At 52.8% G+C, this 15,997-nt stretch overlaps 1 protein-coding gene across 1 annotated transcript; it reads left to right on the top strand.

Annotated features, from left to right (window-relative positions):
* The first annotated feature begins 368 nt into the window (after positions 1 to 368).
* Positions 369 to 15,015, top strand: Siglec15 (sialic acid binding Ig like lectin 15). Its single transcript, XM_027935739.2, has 6 exons — positions 369 to 420; positions 9,108 to 9,167; positions 9,513 to 9,896; positions 10,782 to 11,153; positions 12,275 to 12,305; positions 14,029 to 15,015. Exons 1-6 carry the CDS (start codon positions 369 to 371, stop codon positions 14,108 to 14,110), a joined length of 981 nt encoding a protein of 326 aa, XP_027791540.1. The 3' UTR covers positions 14,111 to 15,015.
* The last annotated feature ends 982 nt before the right edge of the window (positions 15,016 to 15,997 follow it).

The raw sequence follows: 15,997 nt of genomic DNA, 5'->3' as shown, positions 1-15,997 counted from the left end.
AAAAAGAAGATGGAGGGAGATGAAACCCATATGGTACACTAAAATATAGGCACAGAGGGCAGGAAAGAAGAAAAGGCCCAGGCTGGTGCCATAGAACCCCTGCTTCCCCATACACTTCCCTGTTTCCTGGGCTGGAAAACCATCCAGTGGTTCCCCTCTTGGTTTTCCACATGACTAAACTGCACGGGTCCAGTCTAATCACACCCCCGGCTGCCTGGCTGCTTCATCCCAGTTCCTCCAGCTCCCAGAGCCAGCCGGGCCTGCAGCCCCGTGCCCATCCCCACCTACTGTGGCCACACCTGAGCCAAGCAGGTTCTCACTGGGGGCCTGGCTGGGTGTGGGGCTGCTGAGTCTCCAGATGCTGCAACATGGAAGGGTCCCTCCAACTCCTGGCCTGCTTGGTATTTGCTGTCCCAGTGGGTGAGTTTGCACTTATCTTTCGGGTCCAGAGTAGTCAGTCTTAGCTGTGCTCTTCTCCCTTTAAGCTTGAAGGGCAGCTGGGTTTGCCCAGAGCCTCTAGGTCTGCAGAGAAGTTGTTCAAGTCAGGGCTTTGCCTTAGGTTTTCTGGTGACTCGAGGCAGTCCCCCGACTTTCTGGGCCTCGGTGTCCCCCCCCAGGAACAAAGGCCACCTATACCACACGTTGCCATGGGGGAATAATGGGCCTGGAATGGGGAAGACGGAGCTGAACAAACTTTGGATGTTGCTGTCATCCAAGTGTTTTATGTCCTATTGGGCACAGCCCCGAGGACAGGGGGAGGAGAGCTCGTGGCTGTTTGGGGAAGTGTGGAGTAAGAAGGATGATTTTATGTGGGGAATTGGGCCAGTGATGGAGGCCAGCCTGACTCCCCAGCAGGAACACCAAGAGGTAAGTGGGAGCTCCTTTGGCAGGCTGAGGTAGCAATGTCACTTAGCTCTGTAAATTGATGTCCCTGGGAACTGCTCCTCAAAGGGTACAGGAACCCTCTACATCAGAATCCCAGGGGAGGGGCATTACTTAAAATACAGATTCTCTGGCTCCTCCCAAAACTGCAGAATCAGAATATCAGACAGCAGGGCCTGGGAATCTGCATTGGCAGCCACCTTCTTGAATGATTCTGATGCCTGCAGTTGAGGAGATAAATAGCAAAGGCCATTCTCGTGAGCCCCTCTCTCCACGCCTAATCCTTTCCCCAGCCCCAACCTGGGATGCCCCTCCCATCACTATGCTCCTGGACTTAGCTGTGTGCTATTGTGTGTATGGCCGTCAAGTGCCACATCCTGGTATCGCGATGTTCTAAGCTGTCAATCAACATTCCTGGTATGGGGTCTTGTCTCACAACTGATGATAAATTCCCAGGCCTTAAGCTCCTGTGCCTTCCTCTAGCATTTAACACTGTGGAGTCCAGTTCTGGTCTGATGTGTGATTCTTAGGAAGTTCTGGGTGCTTGCTTCAGTAACTCCCATGAGCCTCGTGACCCTGTGAGAAACAACCTATTTATGTTCCCTTTTCACAGTTGAAGAAACAAGCACAGAAAGGCTGGGTGGAGCCAGGATAGAAACCCAGGTGTGCGTGGCTCTGGGCCCTCTCCCCACTCACAAATGCTGTCCCTGTCCCATGACAGGGATAGAGACAGGAAAGGGACTATCTTTCCCCAAGCTGACCTCACTCAGTCATCTTTCTGGGATGATTTAGGGATGGTCCCACTAAGAGGTTGGAGGTGGAGGAGGCGTCCCTGCTCACACCTGACTGGCAGACGGGAGCACTGTTAAGCACACAGGTGTTGATGTCAGGCACCACTTAGAATCCTGGCTCTGCCATTCAGCAGTGGTGAGTTGTGGCAGGTGGTCTAACTTTCCTGGGCCCCGTGGAATGGGGTCCCTGCCACTTCATGGTGGTGCAAAGCAGGATAACTGGATCCAGAATGAAGGCCCCATGCAGCGCCTGGGCCCAGCAGTTGCACAATGAGCAGCAGCGAAAAGGGGGAGAGGCCACAGCGCAAGAGGGAGGCGGGGCTTTGGGCTCCAGTTTGGTTATTTTTCTCCTGCTGAGGGTCAGCTGCCGTGAATCAGTTAAAGACAAAAATACTTAGAGGAAGCACAGATAGGGCAGCTATGTGTTCAAGAACAAAAACCAAACCTTAAGTAGGCTCTAGCTATGTGGAGAGAGGGGGAGCCAGGCCAGGCCACCCACGCCCATAGCCGGCTGGGCTGAGGAGAACCCTTTCCTCTACAGACCAGCAGCCACTGCGCTGTTAGAACCATGAGGCCAGTGAACCAGGGTGGCCCAGGAACTGCATTTCCTGAAGTCCTTGTGTTGTTCACCTGTGAGCTCCCCACGTGCCTCAGCTAGAGGACACAGGCCATGTCTCCACTGCCACGTGCTAAGCCAGTGAGCTCCTATGCTAACATGGGCCTGCTGGTCACAGACACTGCCCTGTCCATGTCTGGGAGAGTGGGGTAGAACCTTGATGAAAGAGAAGCAGGAGGAATCCCACTTTCCATAACCTTCTCCACCCACACCCTAACCTCCACGGGCTCCCACATCACCTCCCTTGTCTTTGCCCCTCTCACTTCCACCAAATTCATTTTAGAAAACTGGAGAGGTGAGGCAGTTCAGGGTAGGGGGCAGCTGTGACCACCTCGGTGAGCTTGGAGGCCTCAGGGGTTCACAAGCCTGTGATATGCAGGTGTGGTACTGCCATCCTCAGGGACCCCTGGTGCCAGGTTACTGACGAACAGCTCATTTTCTTTTTGTCATGACCTGCAAGGAGAGGAGCCTTGTTCCTGTTTCAGGGCATCTTGGCAAACCAAAGTGACTTTGCTGGAACATCACAGCCTGAATGTGAAGGGAGTCCTTTCGGGACACACCCAGCTCCTCAAGCTATTCTGCCACCTACCTGGGAGCCGGGGTTGGATAAAGCCTGGTTCTAAGAGCTATTTACTTTACCAGCTCTGAATTAGTGCAGAAAAACAAATCAAAATGGCAAAAGAAATAGCAGCAGGCATCCAAGGACCTGGTGGTGCTTATTTGGGAGGCAGAGAAAGGTCAGGGAGGAGATGGGCTGCTGTCATGGGGCCAGGAGGAAATGGGAGGGTTGAATGAACTGAGGCTCTTCTGCTCCCAAAGCAACTGTGGACAGGTTTGCTCAACTGAGGAGTCCTACCCGGGAGGCAGAGGAGGGAAGAAGAGCAGGGCCTCCCTTCAGAACTCTGAAGGGCAGCACTGTGGTGGCACTGGCTGCAGGATGCGGGCAGCCTGTGACTGCATCTCCACCAGCTCATGTAGCAGGCCACACCCATGTCCACAACCAAATGGCTAGAGATTCCAGAGTTCAAGGGGAGTTCAATGGCTCACCCTGGGGGCCGTCGGGACATGCCAGGGCTTTCACTCCCACTCCCTCACACTAGCTCCTTCCTGGGTCTGGTTTACACTGAAGGATGGAATTCTTGCTTCCCCTTCCTCCTCTCCTCTCTGGTCTCTATTTCAGTCTCTCTCACCTTCTCTCCACTGATAACCTATCCTGACAAGCCATAAGCCCAGGAGAGAATCACTGAGAGCAAACTGAGGGACAGGAAGAAATAGAATGAAAGATCATATGCCCCAGGGACCCACACTGGTGAATACTGATGGCCAGGATGATCAAGGATCCTTACCCCAAAACGCTTCTCCTCGCCCTCCAGACTCTACAATGTCTGAGAAGCCACCACTAAATCTACTCCCCAGAATACCCATTGGCTGCCCAGGTAACCTCAAGAAGGATGGACACTTACAGATAGTCGAGCTTGTCATATTGGGTAAAGTCAACCATGGGGTAGTAGCACTGAAGCACAGAAGGCTGTTGAGGGGCTCTGATTCTGAGTACCAGGACACCATCTCTCCTGGAGTCACAGTCAGTGACTTCCACCTGGCCTTATCCCGCCCCTGCCCTCAAAATCCATAACTTGCTCCTTCCAGAAAACTGTGCTATAAAGCCCACCCCAGCAGACCTAATTCTTGTTATAGCGTCATTCTATGAGGACACCCACTGCTCTAGCCATTGTCCCACAGTGACCACCATGGGGCTCACTTTCCTCTCTGTGATATCCTAGGGAGGTTCTTCAATGCTAGACACTATGAAAACATCAAAAGAGCAGGGTGCCAGGTCATACACCTACTCAAGAGGCTGAGACAGGAGGATTGTAAGTTCAAGGTCAGCCTGGGCAAATTAGCAAGAGGTCCAATTCCCAGTACTAAAAAAGAAAAAAAAATCAAAAGATGCATGGACATTGCCTGACTCCACTTTGCCATGAAACCAATAAGCAGCTTCCTCTGTAGTTAATGGAAGTGTGACTACATTTGCCACCCCACAGGTGAGCCACAGAGAGGCAAATTCCTGCCTCCTTCCTCATCCAGGGACTGGTGGAAATCTTTAGTCAGCTGTGGCCCAAACCAAGGCTTCTATTTCTGATCCCTTCCAGTTGTGGCTCTCCCCCATTCCCTTTCTGTAGCTGTGTTCTTTTTTCCTCCAGAGGTGAGTTCCTTCTTACCTCTGGTGCAGGGCTCTGGGCTCTGACCAACTCTTCCCTAGGTGAATAACCATTGTGATTATGTGGGAGCTCTGTTCCTGTTTAACCAGGTGTCAGGAGGAGACACACAGGGAGCCACATGGAGTGTTTAGTAAATGGCTATGAAGGACTATCGAGGCGTGAGCGTGAGTGTGAGCGTGAGTGCATCTTTCTGGGCAGCTGAGTTTTCTGGCTAGTTAGTGGCTTTTTTTTTTTTTTTTTTTTGGTACTGGAGATTGAACCTGGGGACACTTAAACACTAAGTCACATTCCCAGCTCTTTTTTGTGTTTCATTTAGAGACAGGGTCTCACTGAGTTGCTTAGGGCCTCACTAAGTTGCTGAGGCTGGCTTTGAACTCATGATCCTTCTGCCTCAACCTCCCAAATTGCTGGGATTAGTGCCCAGCCAATAGTGGCTTATTTTTAAATACCTAAAAGTCTTTATTTTATGTAGACATATTTCTAAAATATTTTATGTGCTTCCTTGTCATTTTATCCAGATTTGGCTTTCAGACAGATTTTTAGACTTGAAAGTTACTTTATTAAACATCTAGAAACTTCATTGCATGAATGGGTCTTCTGAGGCAGAGGGCTACAGCAACATAGCTAAGGTCCCCAAAGACAGCTTCAGAGCCTCAGTCAAAGCCCTGACACTCCATCAAAGGGACACACAACTAAGGCAAGGCATATTGTGACAATAAACTTTCCCATAGTGACTCAGGTCATCACGTATGCACCAGTTTCAGTAGCCTTCTGCAGTGTCATAGTGACTCGGGCTCATCTCCAACAGTCCTTTGACACTGTACATTATCATTTCTGTCCCAGGCTATCTTTTCATTATTTTGACTGACCCCCTACTCTCTGAGTGAGTGGCAACATCCTGTCTTGCTGCCTTCAATGGTTTGGTTTGTTGCCTACAAACCAAAACCACCTTCCAGCTTCTCAGTTTCTACTTCTCTGGGCTGGAAACGTAAATAAACTAGTTAGAATTGTGTATACATTAAAAACAAGCAGTGGCAGAGAGTACTGTCAACATACTAAGGAGGGCATTGCCATGGCAGCTGTATCCCTTACACCCTGCACAGTATGTTTGACAGTAAACTCTCAATAAATGTGATGGAGTAGATAATTGATTGACTATATAACCAGTTTGCAGGTGAGCGCAGGATGAGGACCAGGCTGTTCACTCTAGCTGTTCTAGGACAAGGTGGGGACTGAGTCTTTGAACCTCATGCATCACCTGGGCACGTCTCTGCTTAGCAGCCCTTCCCCACTCTGTTCACACTCCTTTGCACACTCTCCAGTGAGGGAAAGGAACTAACACCCTGGCCGTGTCAGACAGACAAAGCAGGTGATCTACCCAGGTGGTTTTATTCAGTTCTTCGTCCTCTGAGGATGCTGCTATGTCCCCCACTTTGCAGCAGAGGGACCCTAACCTGGGTTTCAGGAACTTGCCTAGTGATTACCCAGTACCTGAAGGAGCCCAGACCAGTGCCAGGCACAGATCAGGTGCTTGATAAAAGTTTGATGAAAGAATGGCCAGAGGGAGGATGGTCACCTAGGTCTAGCTGTGCCAGAGCTGTCCTGATCCCCACCATCCATTTGGCCCACCACAGAGAGGCTGTATTTTAGACAACTGGGAGAATGTGGGTCTCCCGTTGACCCCTGGAGGTTGACAGACATGAGGCAGAGAGATTATATGGTCCCTTACGATAAGTTTCCAAATGAGTAATCCCCCCTGCCCTGTTTTAGCAGCTGGCATGAGCTGCCCGAGGCATTGTTAAATGTCACCAGATGCTGGAGGCTTGGGTTCCTGCTAAAGCAAATGCCTCTGTTCCCCAGGTAATTCAGCTGGGGCCTTTCCGCCCTCCCTTCGAATCTCTGGGGCAGGCTCATCCAAAGTTCTCTGTGTAAGAGGCAGCACAGGCACCACCTCTCTGGACCCTGTGAGCAGGCAAACACCAAGCACACATCTACCAGGAGCCAAGGTCAGAACCAGTGGTGAAAGGGCCTCTGTGTTCCCCTTCCACTCCTGGAGCAAAACCCAGCCAGGAGGGCGGGCCCAGGCCTGCCACATTGCAGAGTGTTTTCAAACCAGGCCTTGAGCAACGGGATGCAGGGATTAAGGCAAGAACGTGAACAAGGGGACAGAGCTTCCCAGGGGCGAGCCATAGCTCTGCTACCGGTTGGTGAAATAACTTTGCCAAGTAACTCAGGCTCGGAAAGCCCCAGATCCCCCTTCTCTAAAAAGGGGCTGATCATGGCATCTCATGGGGCAGCTGTGTATTTTAAACAAGTGAGGAGTATCTCCCAACATTTCCCCACTCTTCAGCTGTCTGGCCTCCTTACCCTCTCCTGCCTGCAAACTCTGTGTCCCTAGGATGCCCGTGCCTTGTAGCTTTGCTTCGCTGTTCCCTGTTCCTAGAATGCCACCCCCAGGCACAGGGACATGCCCTCCTTTCTCTAGGCTCTGCAAACACACAACTCCTCTCTCATGGGTTCTCCAATCCCTTCCAACCCAGCATCTGCATACCCCTCTCCACTGCCTCACCCACTCCTTCCACCATGGCCCCCCTCCCTTCTGCTCAGTCATAGCAATTCAGTTCAGCATGGAGAACCACATGCTGGACCACAGTGACACAAACAAGACCACAGGGACATGGATCCTGCCCTTCCACAGCTTCTTGCAGGCATCACAGAGCCAGGCATTAAACACACATAGGCAATGTCTAGGTTGAGAAAGTGTCCATGCCAGCCCTGAGGCACAGGGAAAGACACCAGAGCCAGGTCTGGACTCAGGAAAGTTCTCCTTCTGCAGGGACAACTCAGCAAAAACTGAGGATGCGTGATAATGGGCCAGGAACCACGTTCAGACAGCAGGAATATTGTTCAGGTTCACCATGGAACACCTGGCAGGCTCGTGGAATTAATTACGTGCTCACAGATCTGTCTCCTTTTCTGAGCTCCAGCAGGCTGACAAGGTCTCTTGTTCATCCTTGGCACCGCAGCTCATATTCCAGTGCCTGACATGGAGTGGGAAAGTATTCAATAAATGTTTGCCGAATTGGCAAATGTTCGCTGAACTGGCAAATGTTCAGCAAACAATACAGAGGGGATTGTGCCTGGATCCTCAATGCCTGCAAGATGCAAGAGATCAGAAGAGGCTGAGATCACAGGGAGTGGGCAGTTGATAGGGAACTGAGACAGCCCAGAGCCTTAAGACTAGGGAGACACTTTCTGCAGCAGGCACAGCCCTTTGATTATGAACCACTAAGCAAACAAGCTCTTTCTAGGGATCAATGTCAAATCCTCCACGTGGATGAAAAAATATAATTCCCCTAGTCCAGAATGAAAGCGATTAGGCCCCCAAACAGGTTCCGTGAAGAAGCACTGTGGTTGTACTTGATGGTGAGTGGGTGTGAGCCCACAGGGTTTCTTGAAGGCACAGCTCCCACAGCCTGAGGCCACACTGTGGGGTTTACATCACTGTGCAGGTGCACAGCCCGGCAGCCACCTGGGTCAGGACGCTGTACTCAAGGAAGGGCGACTCCTTGAGGGGCAGGTGAAGGACTGGGACTTTTCCACCAGAAAAGAGAAGGCACAATGGATACAGGATGGCTGGGGTGGGATCCCAGGGGGAGATGTGCATGCTCCAAACAGCAATGGCGGCCCTGAGGGTGAATATAGATGTTGGTTCTGTGCAGGAAGAATGTCTTCACCTCTAGGTTACTCATTGGTGGGAGTGGGCTGAGGAAATTTCTGACCAAGGAGTGAGTGGTGCTAAATTACATCGAAGAGCAAAGAGCACTGGGTTTGGAATCTGAAAAACTAGGCTTCTCCCACTTGCTACCTCTGTGACTATAACAGAATCTTCCTCCCCTTTCTCCCCCAGGGTGCTTTGAGGGTCACGCGCAAGGTATATGTGAAAGAGCTGTGTAAACTGCAATGCCCAATACCACTCCTTCTAAAGGTCCCTTTTGTGTGCCACACCCCAGGGCACTAGCTGGGCAGGATTACCTCCCTCCCTCCCTCCTAACGGAGGCACCACCCCTGACCTGATCCTCAACACATGGCCCTGGGACTCTCCAGTCCTGGTTCAGCTGGGGACAGAGCTCAGCTCTACATTCTTCAGTGTTCTTAAGATGGGAGGTGGGAAAACAGTCCAAAAGCACATGCACAGGGCCATGAGTCAACAGAGCAGCTGCTACTCCAGCCTCTCTGCTCCCTGCCTGGGGACTAGCCTTTTGGGAAGTCAGTCAGAGCACAGTCCACCGGGTTGACCTGAATTCTAGAGGAATACTGTCCACTGGCTCAACCCATCAAAACACTGGCAGACAAAGGAAAGAGGAGAAGGAGTGAATGAGAATCCAGAAGGGTAAATGTGTCAAGGGCTGCAGTGACCTCCCAGGGAGTGTTGGTGTACTCAGATGTCCCCCAAGCCTCTAGTGAACTACAGTGCACATTGTGGAGCAAGAAAGTCCCAAGTGTGAATGCCAACTTTGCTTAGCTGTGTGACCTCAGTTAACCTCTCTGTGCCTCAGTTTAACAACATGTAACAGGGATGATCATGCTTACCTCTAGGATCACTCATGAGAACTAAAAGAGATACTACGGGGAATTTACTCCACACTGAGGGGCACAGTAAGTGCTTTTTCTCTTATCACCATCTTGGGGATCTTGCAACTCAGTAGGAACCGGAGCAGGTGTCAGGGAAAAGCTAAAGGGAAGAGTACAGAGGCACTGGGCCTATGGCCGAGGTGGAGACCTCCACGAATGAGGCAGATGATCCCAGGAAGAGGGCGGGGGTCCCTGTCATGGAAGTACAGGCTGGGGAGATTCCTCTCAAATCAGGAAATGGGGTGCCAGGTTCCCTGGGGAGGGGAAGGTGCTTCCTGAGTCCTGGGGTTCCAGGGCCTGGCGGGTAGAGATGCTCTGCAGACTGGGGATGGGTCCCCAGGCCACCCTGACGCTCCCCACGGTCCGCAGGCCCGCCAGCGCAGCGCTGGTCCATGCAGGTGCCCTCGGAGGTGAGCGCAGTGGCGGGCGATGCAGCAGTGCTGCCCTGCACCTTCACGCACCCGCACCGCCATTATGACGGGCCGCTGACCGCCATCTGGCGCGCGGGCGAGCCCTACGCGGGCCCGCAGGTGTTCCGGTGCGCGGCGGCCCGCGGCAGCGAGCTCTGCCAGACAGCGCTGAGCCTGCACGGCCGCTTCCGCCTGCTGGGCAACCCACGCCACAACGACCTGTCGCTGCGCGTCGAGCGCCTCGCGCTGGCCGACGATGGCCGCTACTTCTGCCGCATCGAGTTCTCCGGGGACGTCCACGACCGCTACGAGAGCCGCCACGGGGTCTGGCTGCGCGTCTCGGGTGAGGCTGGCGGGTGGCCAGGGCCACATGGGGGCAAATGGTTTTCTCCTTCCCAGTCCGGCTGCGCCGTGCACGCCGCTGCGACAGGGACGCAACAAGACCTGTCCCCGCTCATCCACCCCAGGGGCTCTCAAAACTTAGTGGATAAGGGCGACCTGGGAACTTGTCAGAAATGCAAAATTTTTTTCGCAGAAAGGATTGAGGTGGGACCCCGGGAATACGCAATGTAATGCAACTCAGAGAGTGAGTGTCCCCAGAAACTGGCAGACAAGGGGAAGAGAAAAAAGGAAGAACCATAATCTTCACTATGACAAGTGCTGCAATGATTTGCACTGAAGGACACCGCATTCCTCCTCCCAAGAGGTGCACAGGGACCACCACCACCCCCAAGTGCTTGGCACTTGGCTAGATTAAGATACAAAGATGCCTGAAGCAGGTCCTCGTCCCTAGATCAGTAGCTCTCCACTGTGGCACCAACCCTGAGCTAGGACAATAATGAATGACCATTTAATGAGCACTTGCTACCAGGCCAGGCCCTAGTCCAATCACGCCACAAGTATTGATTTGCTAAATCTCAACAACCCCACGAGGCAGGTTCTGTTGACGATCCCCGTTTTACACAAGGACAAACTGAGGCAAAGAGAAGTGGAATGGTTTGTCCAAGGCTACAGCTGTATTGGGAGCCTGGCATCCTGGCACCCAGGAGTCCACATGTCCTCCTTGAGGTCCCTGCACCTCACTCCTAGAGTACTGGCGTCCCAAGGGCACGCGGAAGGGAGGGGTGCCTCTTGCCCGCTTCTCTGTCACTGCACTAGGCTTTCTCCCTCTCCACTGGGCCGCCGCTCCTTGACCAGTGACATAGTCCCCCTTTTCCCTTTCCCACAGGCGCACCACGAATCGTCAACATCTCGGTGCTGCCGAGCCCAGCGCACGCCTTCCGTGCGCTCTGCACGGCTGAAGGGGAGCCGCCGCCTGCCCTTGCCTGGTCCGGCCCGGCCCTGGGCAACCACTCCGCGGCGGTGCTGGGACAGAGTCACGGATACCGGGTGACTGCCGAGCTCTCCGCGCTGACCCACGACGGCCGCTACACTTGTACGGCCACCAACAGCCTGGGCCACGCGGAGGCCAGCGTCTACTTGTTCCGCTTCCGCGGCGCCACCCGGGCCTCGGCGATCGCGCTCCTGCTGGGTGCGCTGGGCCTGAAGGCTCTGCTGCTGCTGGGCGTTCTGGCCGCTCTCGCCACCCGCCGCCGGCTAGGTGGGTGTGCCAAAGACCCGGGGAGGTGCGAGAGGGCGGGCCGGGGCTGTCCCCTCAGGTGAGATCGGCCTGCTGACCAGCAGGCTTGACACAACCAGAACGTCCATTTTGCACCTGTGCTTAGGCTCGCTTTCTTCTCCCTTAGTGGAGCCCAGGAGGTGGGAGCCAGGGTGAGTCGGATTTCACAGCTAGGAAGGTTAAGCACCTGGCCTTTTACCTGGAGTCACTGATACAGAGATTCAGCCACGTCTGGCTCTAGAGCCGCCCCTTTACCACCACCTTAAGCGCTTAAGCCGCAGGCTTTCCCAGTAGGCACCGTTCCATTGTGTTACTACAAGCATCCTGAGAACCAGCTTTGGGGTGCATGGTGCTGGGACGCCCCCCACGGGAGCTGACTTGTCAGCACAGCTTTGCAGGGCACTGTGAGAGGGGTCACCTAGATGCCACTAACCGCAGAAGCCAAAGGATGCTGTTCTATTCTGGTGTGGCCAGGAGGGAAGGACTTGCCCAAGAAGTGAGGTGGGAGCCAAGCCAAAAAATCTAAATACACATGAGCTCGGAAACCAAGGAGCAAAATGTGCACTGGCAGAGGGGACAGCATGTGCAAAAGCCTGGCAACTTGAACTGGCAGGTATCTCTAGAGAGCTGCCACACTGCTGTTGCTGTGCTGGGTGACAAATTTGTTGTGTCCCCAGGTTCTCAGTCCTCCCAGATCGATAGCACTAGCCTTCAAATGTAGGGATGAAATCCAAAATTTGCCACAGTTACCTGGCTGCTGTCCTTGCTGTGGCCATCCTGGCATTCTTGCTGGTTCTGCAAAGTCACCAAGCATTTCATGCCCATGCTTGGGGGGGGGGGGGTTGTGCTTAGAAAGCCATCGTGTTTTCTTTCTGGTGAACAGCCCCTCACTCTGTCCTTTTCCTTCTTTACTTGTGGTCCTCTTTCAGGTGGAGGGCTTAATGTCACCTCTGCACACCCTGCTCCTCTGCTGTCTGCCACGTGTCTCCTTGAGACCATTCTACACGGTGGGGTGCAGTGCGGGGGGGGGGGGGGGGGCGTGTAGGCATGTAGGCTGGATGCTGCAGGCATACTTATAACTCCTTGTTCTTTCCCCCACACAGAGCACCAGGTCACCCAGGACACCCCTCCGCGGTAAGTGTGCTCATTGCCTCCCGTATTTCACCCCACCTGGTCCCACTGGCCAGGGGGGTGCCAGCTTCTCAGACCGTAGCACAAGGAGAAAGAACAGGCTAAGGGAAGGGCCAGGGTCCCCGACCAGGGTCTGGGCCTACCTCACAGCCTGCCTCAGTACAGCACACCATTCTTTGGATAGATCAGGGAGCTGTTCCCCTACCACCCCCTCCCCCCGCCTGCTGTCCATGGTGCTGAGGAGTGACACCTCCAGGCTTTTTGGTCTTATAGTCCCCCAGGATTCTGGAACAGGCAATCCCACCATGGGGACACTTATTCTCCCAGGCACTCTGCTGAAGGCTTCCCACACAAAATTTCATTAGAGGTTTTAGGATCTGGCTTAGATGAGGGATCTGGGAATCCCAGCTAGGAAGACATTGACCAGAGGTCATGCTGTCCTCTGTGGTGTCCACCCAAGTGAAGCCCTGTGTTGAAGGAAGAAAGAACTGAATTCTAGCTGGGTGCAGTGGTGCATGCCTGTAATCACAGTGGCTTGGAAGGCTGAGGCAGGAGGATCTCGAGTTCAAAGCCAGCCTCAGCAACTTAGCAAGGTCCTAAGTAACTCAGTGAGACCCTATCTTTAAACAAAATATTTAAAAGGCTCAGTGGTTAAGTGCCCCTGGGTTCAGTCCCTGGTATAAAAAAAAAAAAAAAAACAGTTCTAGATACTGGGTACCCTGTGCTGGATGCTGGCGGGGGTAGGGTACAGTCCTTCCAGGCCCTCAGATGAGCCTAGTCCCCTCTCCAGCTGAATGCTCAAGCATCTCCTGCAGTGTTGATCTGTCACATATCCCCCCTTTTTTTTTTTTTTTTTTGCTAATGTACTATTGAGCCAAGTCCCTTAAATCAGGAAGCCAGCTGTTGTTTAATCATTTAACAAACATTCAAGTGCCCCCTATGTAGCAAGCACTGACTTGGAAGTTAAAGAGAGAAAATCCCTGAACTCATGTTCCATAATGGAGAATTTTAATAAACACATACACAAATCATGGTAGACTACAAATAAGGACCGTGAAAAGTGGATGCAGTGGTGAAGCTGAGCCCTCGGAGACAGGTTGACCATGGGCTGGGCATGTGGCCCTTAGGAAACCTGAAGCTGGAGGCTGGAGCCAGGAGGACAGGGGATGGGGCAATCTGAGGAGGGAAAAGGCGAGGGGAAGGCACAGTTGGGACTCAGGAGGGAGGCAGTGAGGCCAGAGCATGGATGTGAAGTGGGCAGGTGGGGCTGGAGGAGGGCTGGAGGTGCTATTCTGGATGGGCTGGGAGAATGGTTTCAGCAGGAATGGCCCCAACTGAACAAGGAGGGAGGAGGCCGTGTGGCTGCGTGGACAGAGGTGTCACAAGTGGAGGTGGGGAGATGGAAGGTGGGGCTTGCCTGAGGATGGGGTAGCAGCATGTGAGAGAGGGAGCCAGGACACCCGGGGTTGGAGCTTGAGCCCAGGAATTCTTACCAAGGTGATAGGGAAGAGGAGCAGCTGGGGAGGCCTTGGAGGTTTGAGATCCTGCCAGGATACCTCCAGCAGAAGTGTGGAAAGATGAAGGGACTTGGAGACAGGGAATAGAGGTCAGGGACATGGAGCTGGTTTGTGGAGCCTCTGATAAGACTACTTGGAGGTGGTAGAGACTGATCCTAGCTGCTAGTTGCCTCTCACTGGGTGGTCAGTTCACTTTCTCCTGTCTGCAGGCCCCAGACTCAAGAATCCAATTATGAAAATTTGAGCCAGATGAACCCCAGGGGCCCACCAGCTGCCACATGTTCCCCATGAGGAGCCCCTCAGCCACCAGCATCATTTTGCACACCAAGTGAAGGCCAGCATGAGGTTTGGTTCCCAGGCAGCCCCCGCCAGGTGACCCCCAAGGTGGCCTTTACTGAACATCTTTGAGCCCCTGTGATAATTATTCTAGTGGAGCAAGCATTCTGAAAGTGTGTGTGTGTACATGTGAACCTCAGCAGGAAACTTCCAGAACAGCTCCCCTCAACCTTAATTATCTAGGACAGGAAACCGACCACAAGGTCTGGAGGCCCAGGCTCCATCCTGCTCTGTCACCAAACTACTGTGTGGACCAGGGCACTTTCTTCCACTCACTGGGTCTCAACTTATCCACTGCTGAACAGGGAAAACCACATTTCCCCCCACCCCGGGAATGGTAGGTCTATCAAGATCTGAAGAAATAACAGATGTGATGGGACTTTGGAGAGTATGAGCCTATCTCAGGTGTGAGCCTTTGGATGTGCAGAGTTCCTGGATGAATGTAGCCCTCTCAGCAGCCTTGTGGGGAACAAAGCCCACAAGAGAAAACAAAAGATGGGGGTGTGCAAACTGTGGCCAGAGGAAGAGCAAATTCTGGAAACCTGGTAGCATGGGAAGACCTGGAGTCCTACCTTCTTCCATCACCACTGTGACTGTCCTGCACCCTCTGCCCACCTCTTGCTACCTCAAGCTGGGACCCCAAGGAAAGGAAATCAAAGACCGTTATCTCAAAGCATCTGGAAGCTTTAGTCTCAGGGACTGAAAGCTGGAAGCCCCTAGGAAAGCTCTGGATCCCCATGAATTAAGAAGCTACAAGAAGCATCTTGTCCCATGCTTGGAACCCCAGCCACTCCAGAGGCTGAGGCAGGACAGCAAGTTTGAGGCCTAAACCTAGTGAAACTCTTTTAAAATAAAATTGAAAAATGTAAAGGGCAAAAAAAAAAAAAAAAAGAAGAAGAAAGAAAGAAGTAAAGGGCTGTGGATAGAGCTCAATGATAGAGCAACGTACCTACCATGGTAAGGCACTGGGTTCCATTCCCAGTACCATAAAAGGAAAAAAACCAAAAACCCAACTACTGATATCGCTGGTATCCACGAGTCCTGCTTCTTCACATGTTGAAGAATGACATTAGAGAACACGCGGAAGCAAACACATATAGCAGGATTTATTTAAAAAGAGGTAACCTAGACTTCTCCCGGGTTGGAGAAGAGGGTCATAGCTGGTATCGTGGTATTCCACGAAGTGAGGGGTTTTACCTTTTTCATATGTCCCAGGCTTCCTTTGTTCTCCTGCTCTCTTACCCTCATCTCTCTCCTTCCTGCTTATGGGTGACTAGGCCAGGAGGTGCTCCGTGGGAATGCCAAAAGGTGAGAAGCAGATGGACGGGGGAAGAGACAGATGGAGCAGCCCAGGACACATTAACTAACAACTTTATAACTCCCTGTAGAGAAGGGCACTTCCTGGGGCAGGTTACCTTAACAACAGGTTGGCCCAGGGGCAGGTTCTCTTGATAGGGTGGAGGAAGGCATTTCAGAGGGACAGTCTCCAACTTCAGGGACTCATTCAAATTGGCCTCCTTGATCCGACTTGACTCCATTTACCTACCTGTACAGATGGATGCCTGTCTAAATCTGGCTTCATGACAGTGCTGACCTCTCTCCACAGCATGCTTCCTCCTAGGATGTGGGAAGTCCAAAAGCAATGGCAATTTTGTCCCATCTGCCCCAGTTCAGCCTGGATGATTTTGTGGGGGAAGAGGGAAGGGTGCTGCCTTCCCTATTTACACTACAGTGTGAATTTGTTGGTACTATTAAGAGAGCAGGAGTGGGATCCAGGTAAGCTGTCAAGAGGAAGGGCCACAGGCGAGGGAGATGGGTTGAAGGTTGAGAGCAGCACATTAC

Source organism: Marmota flaviventris, chromosome 16, assembly GCF_047511675.1.
Source record: "Marmota flaviventris isolate mMarFla1 chromosome 16, mMarFla1.hap1, whole genome shotgun sequence".
NCBI lineage: Eukaryota > Metazoa > Chordata > Mammalia > Rodentia > Sciuridae > Marmota > Marmota flaviventris.
The sequence above is the reverse complement of the archived record's forward strand: the minus strand, read 5'-3'. Positions and strand labels throughout refer to the sequence as shown.

What these genes read in the sequence shown, in the direction of transcription:
- Siglec15 (XM_027935739.2), top strand. Translation starts at nt 369, where the DNA reads ATGGAAGGGTCCCTCCAACTCCTGGCCTGCTTGGTATTTGCTGTCCCA. An exon ending in GGTCTGGCTGCGCGTCTCGG is followed by an intron (nt 9,897 to 10,781) that starts GTGAGGCTGGCG and finishes CCTTTCCCACAG; the next exon opens with GCGCACCACGAATCGTCAAC. An exon ending in ACCCAGGACACCCCTCCGCG is followed by an intron (nt 12,306 to 14,028) that starts GTAAGTGTGCTC and finishes TCCTGTCTGCAG; the next exon opens with GCCCCAGACTCAAGAATCCA.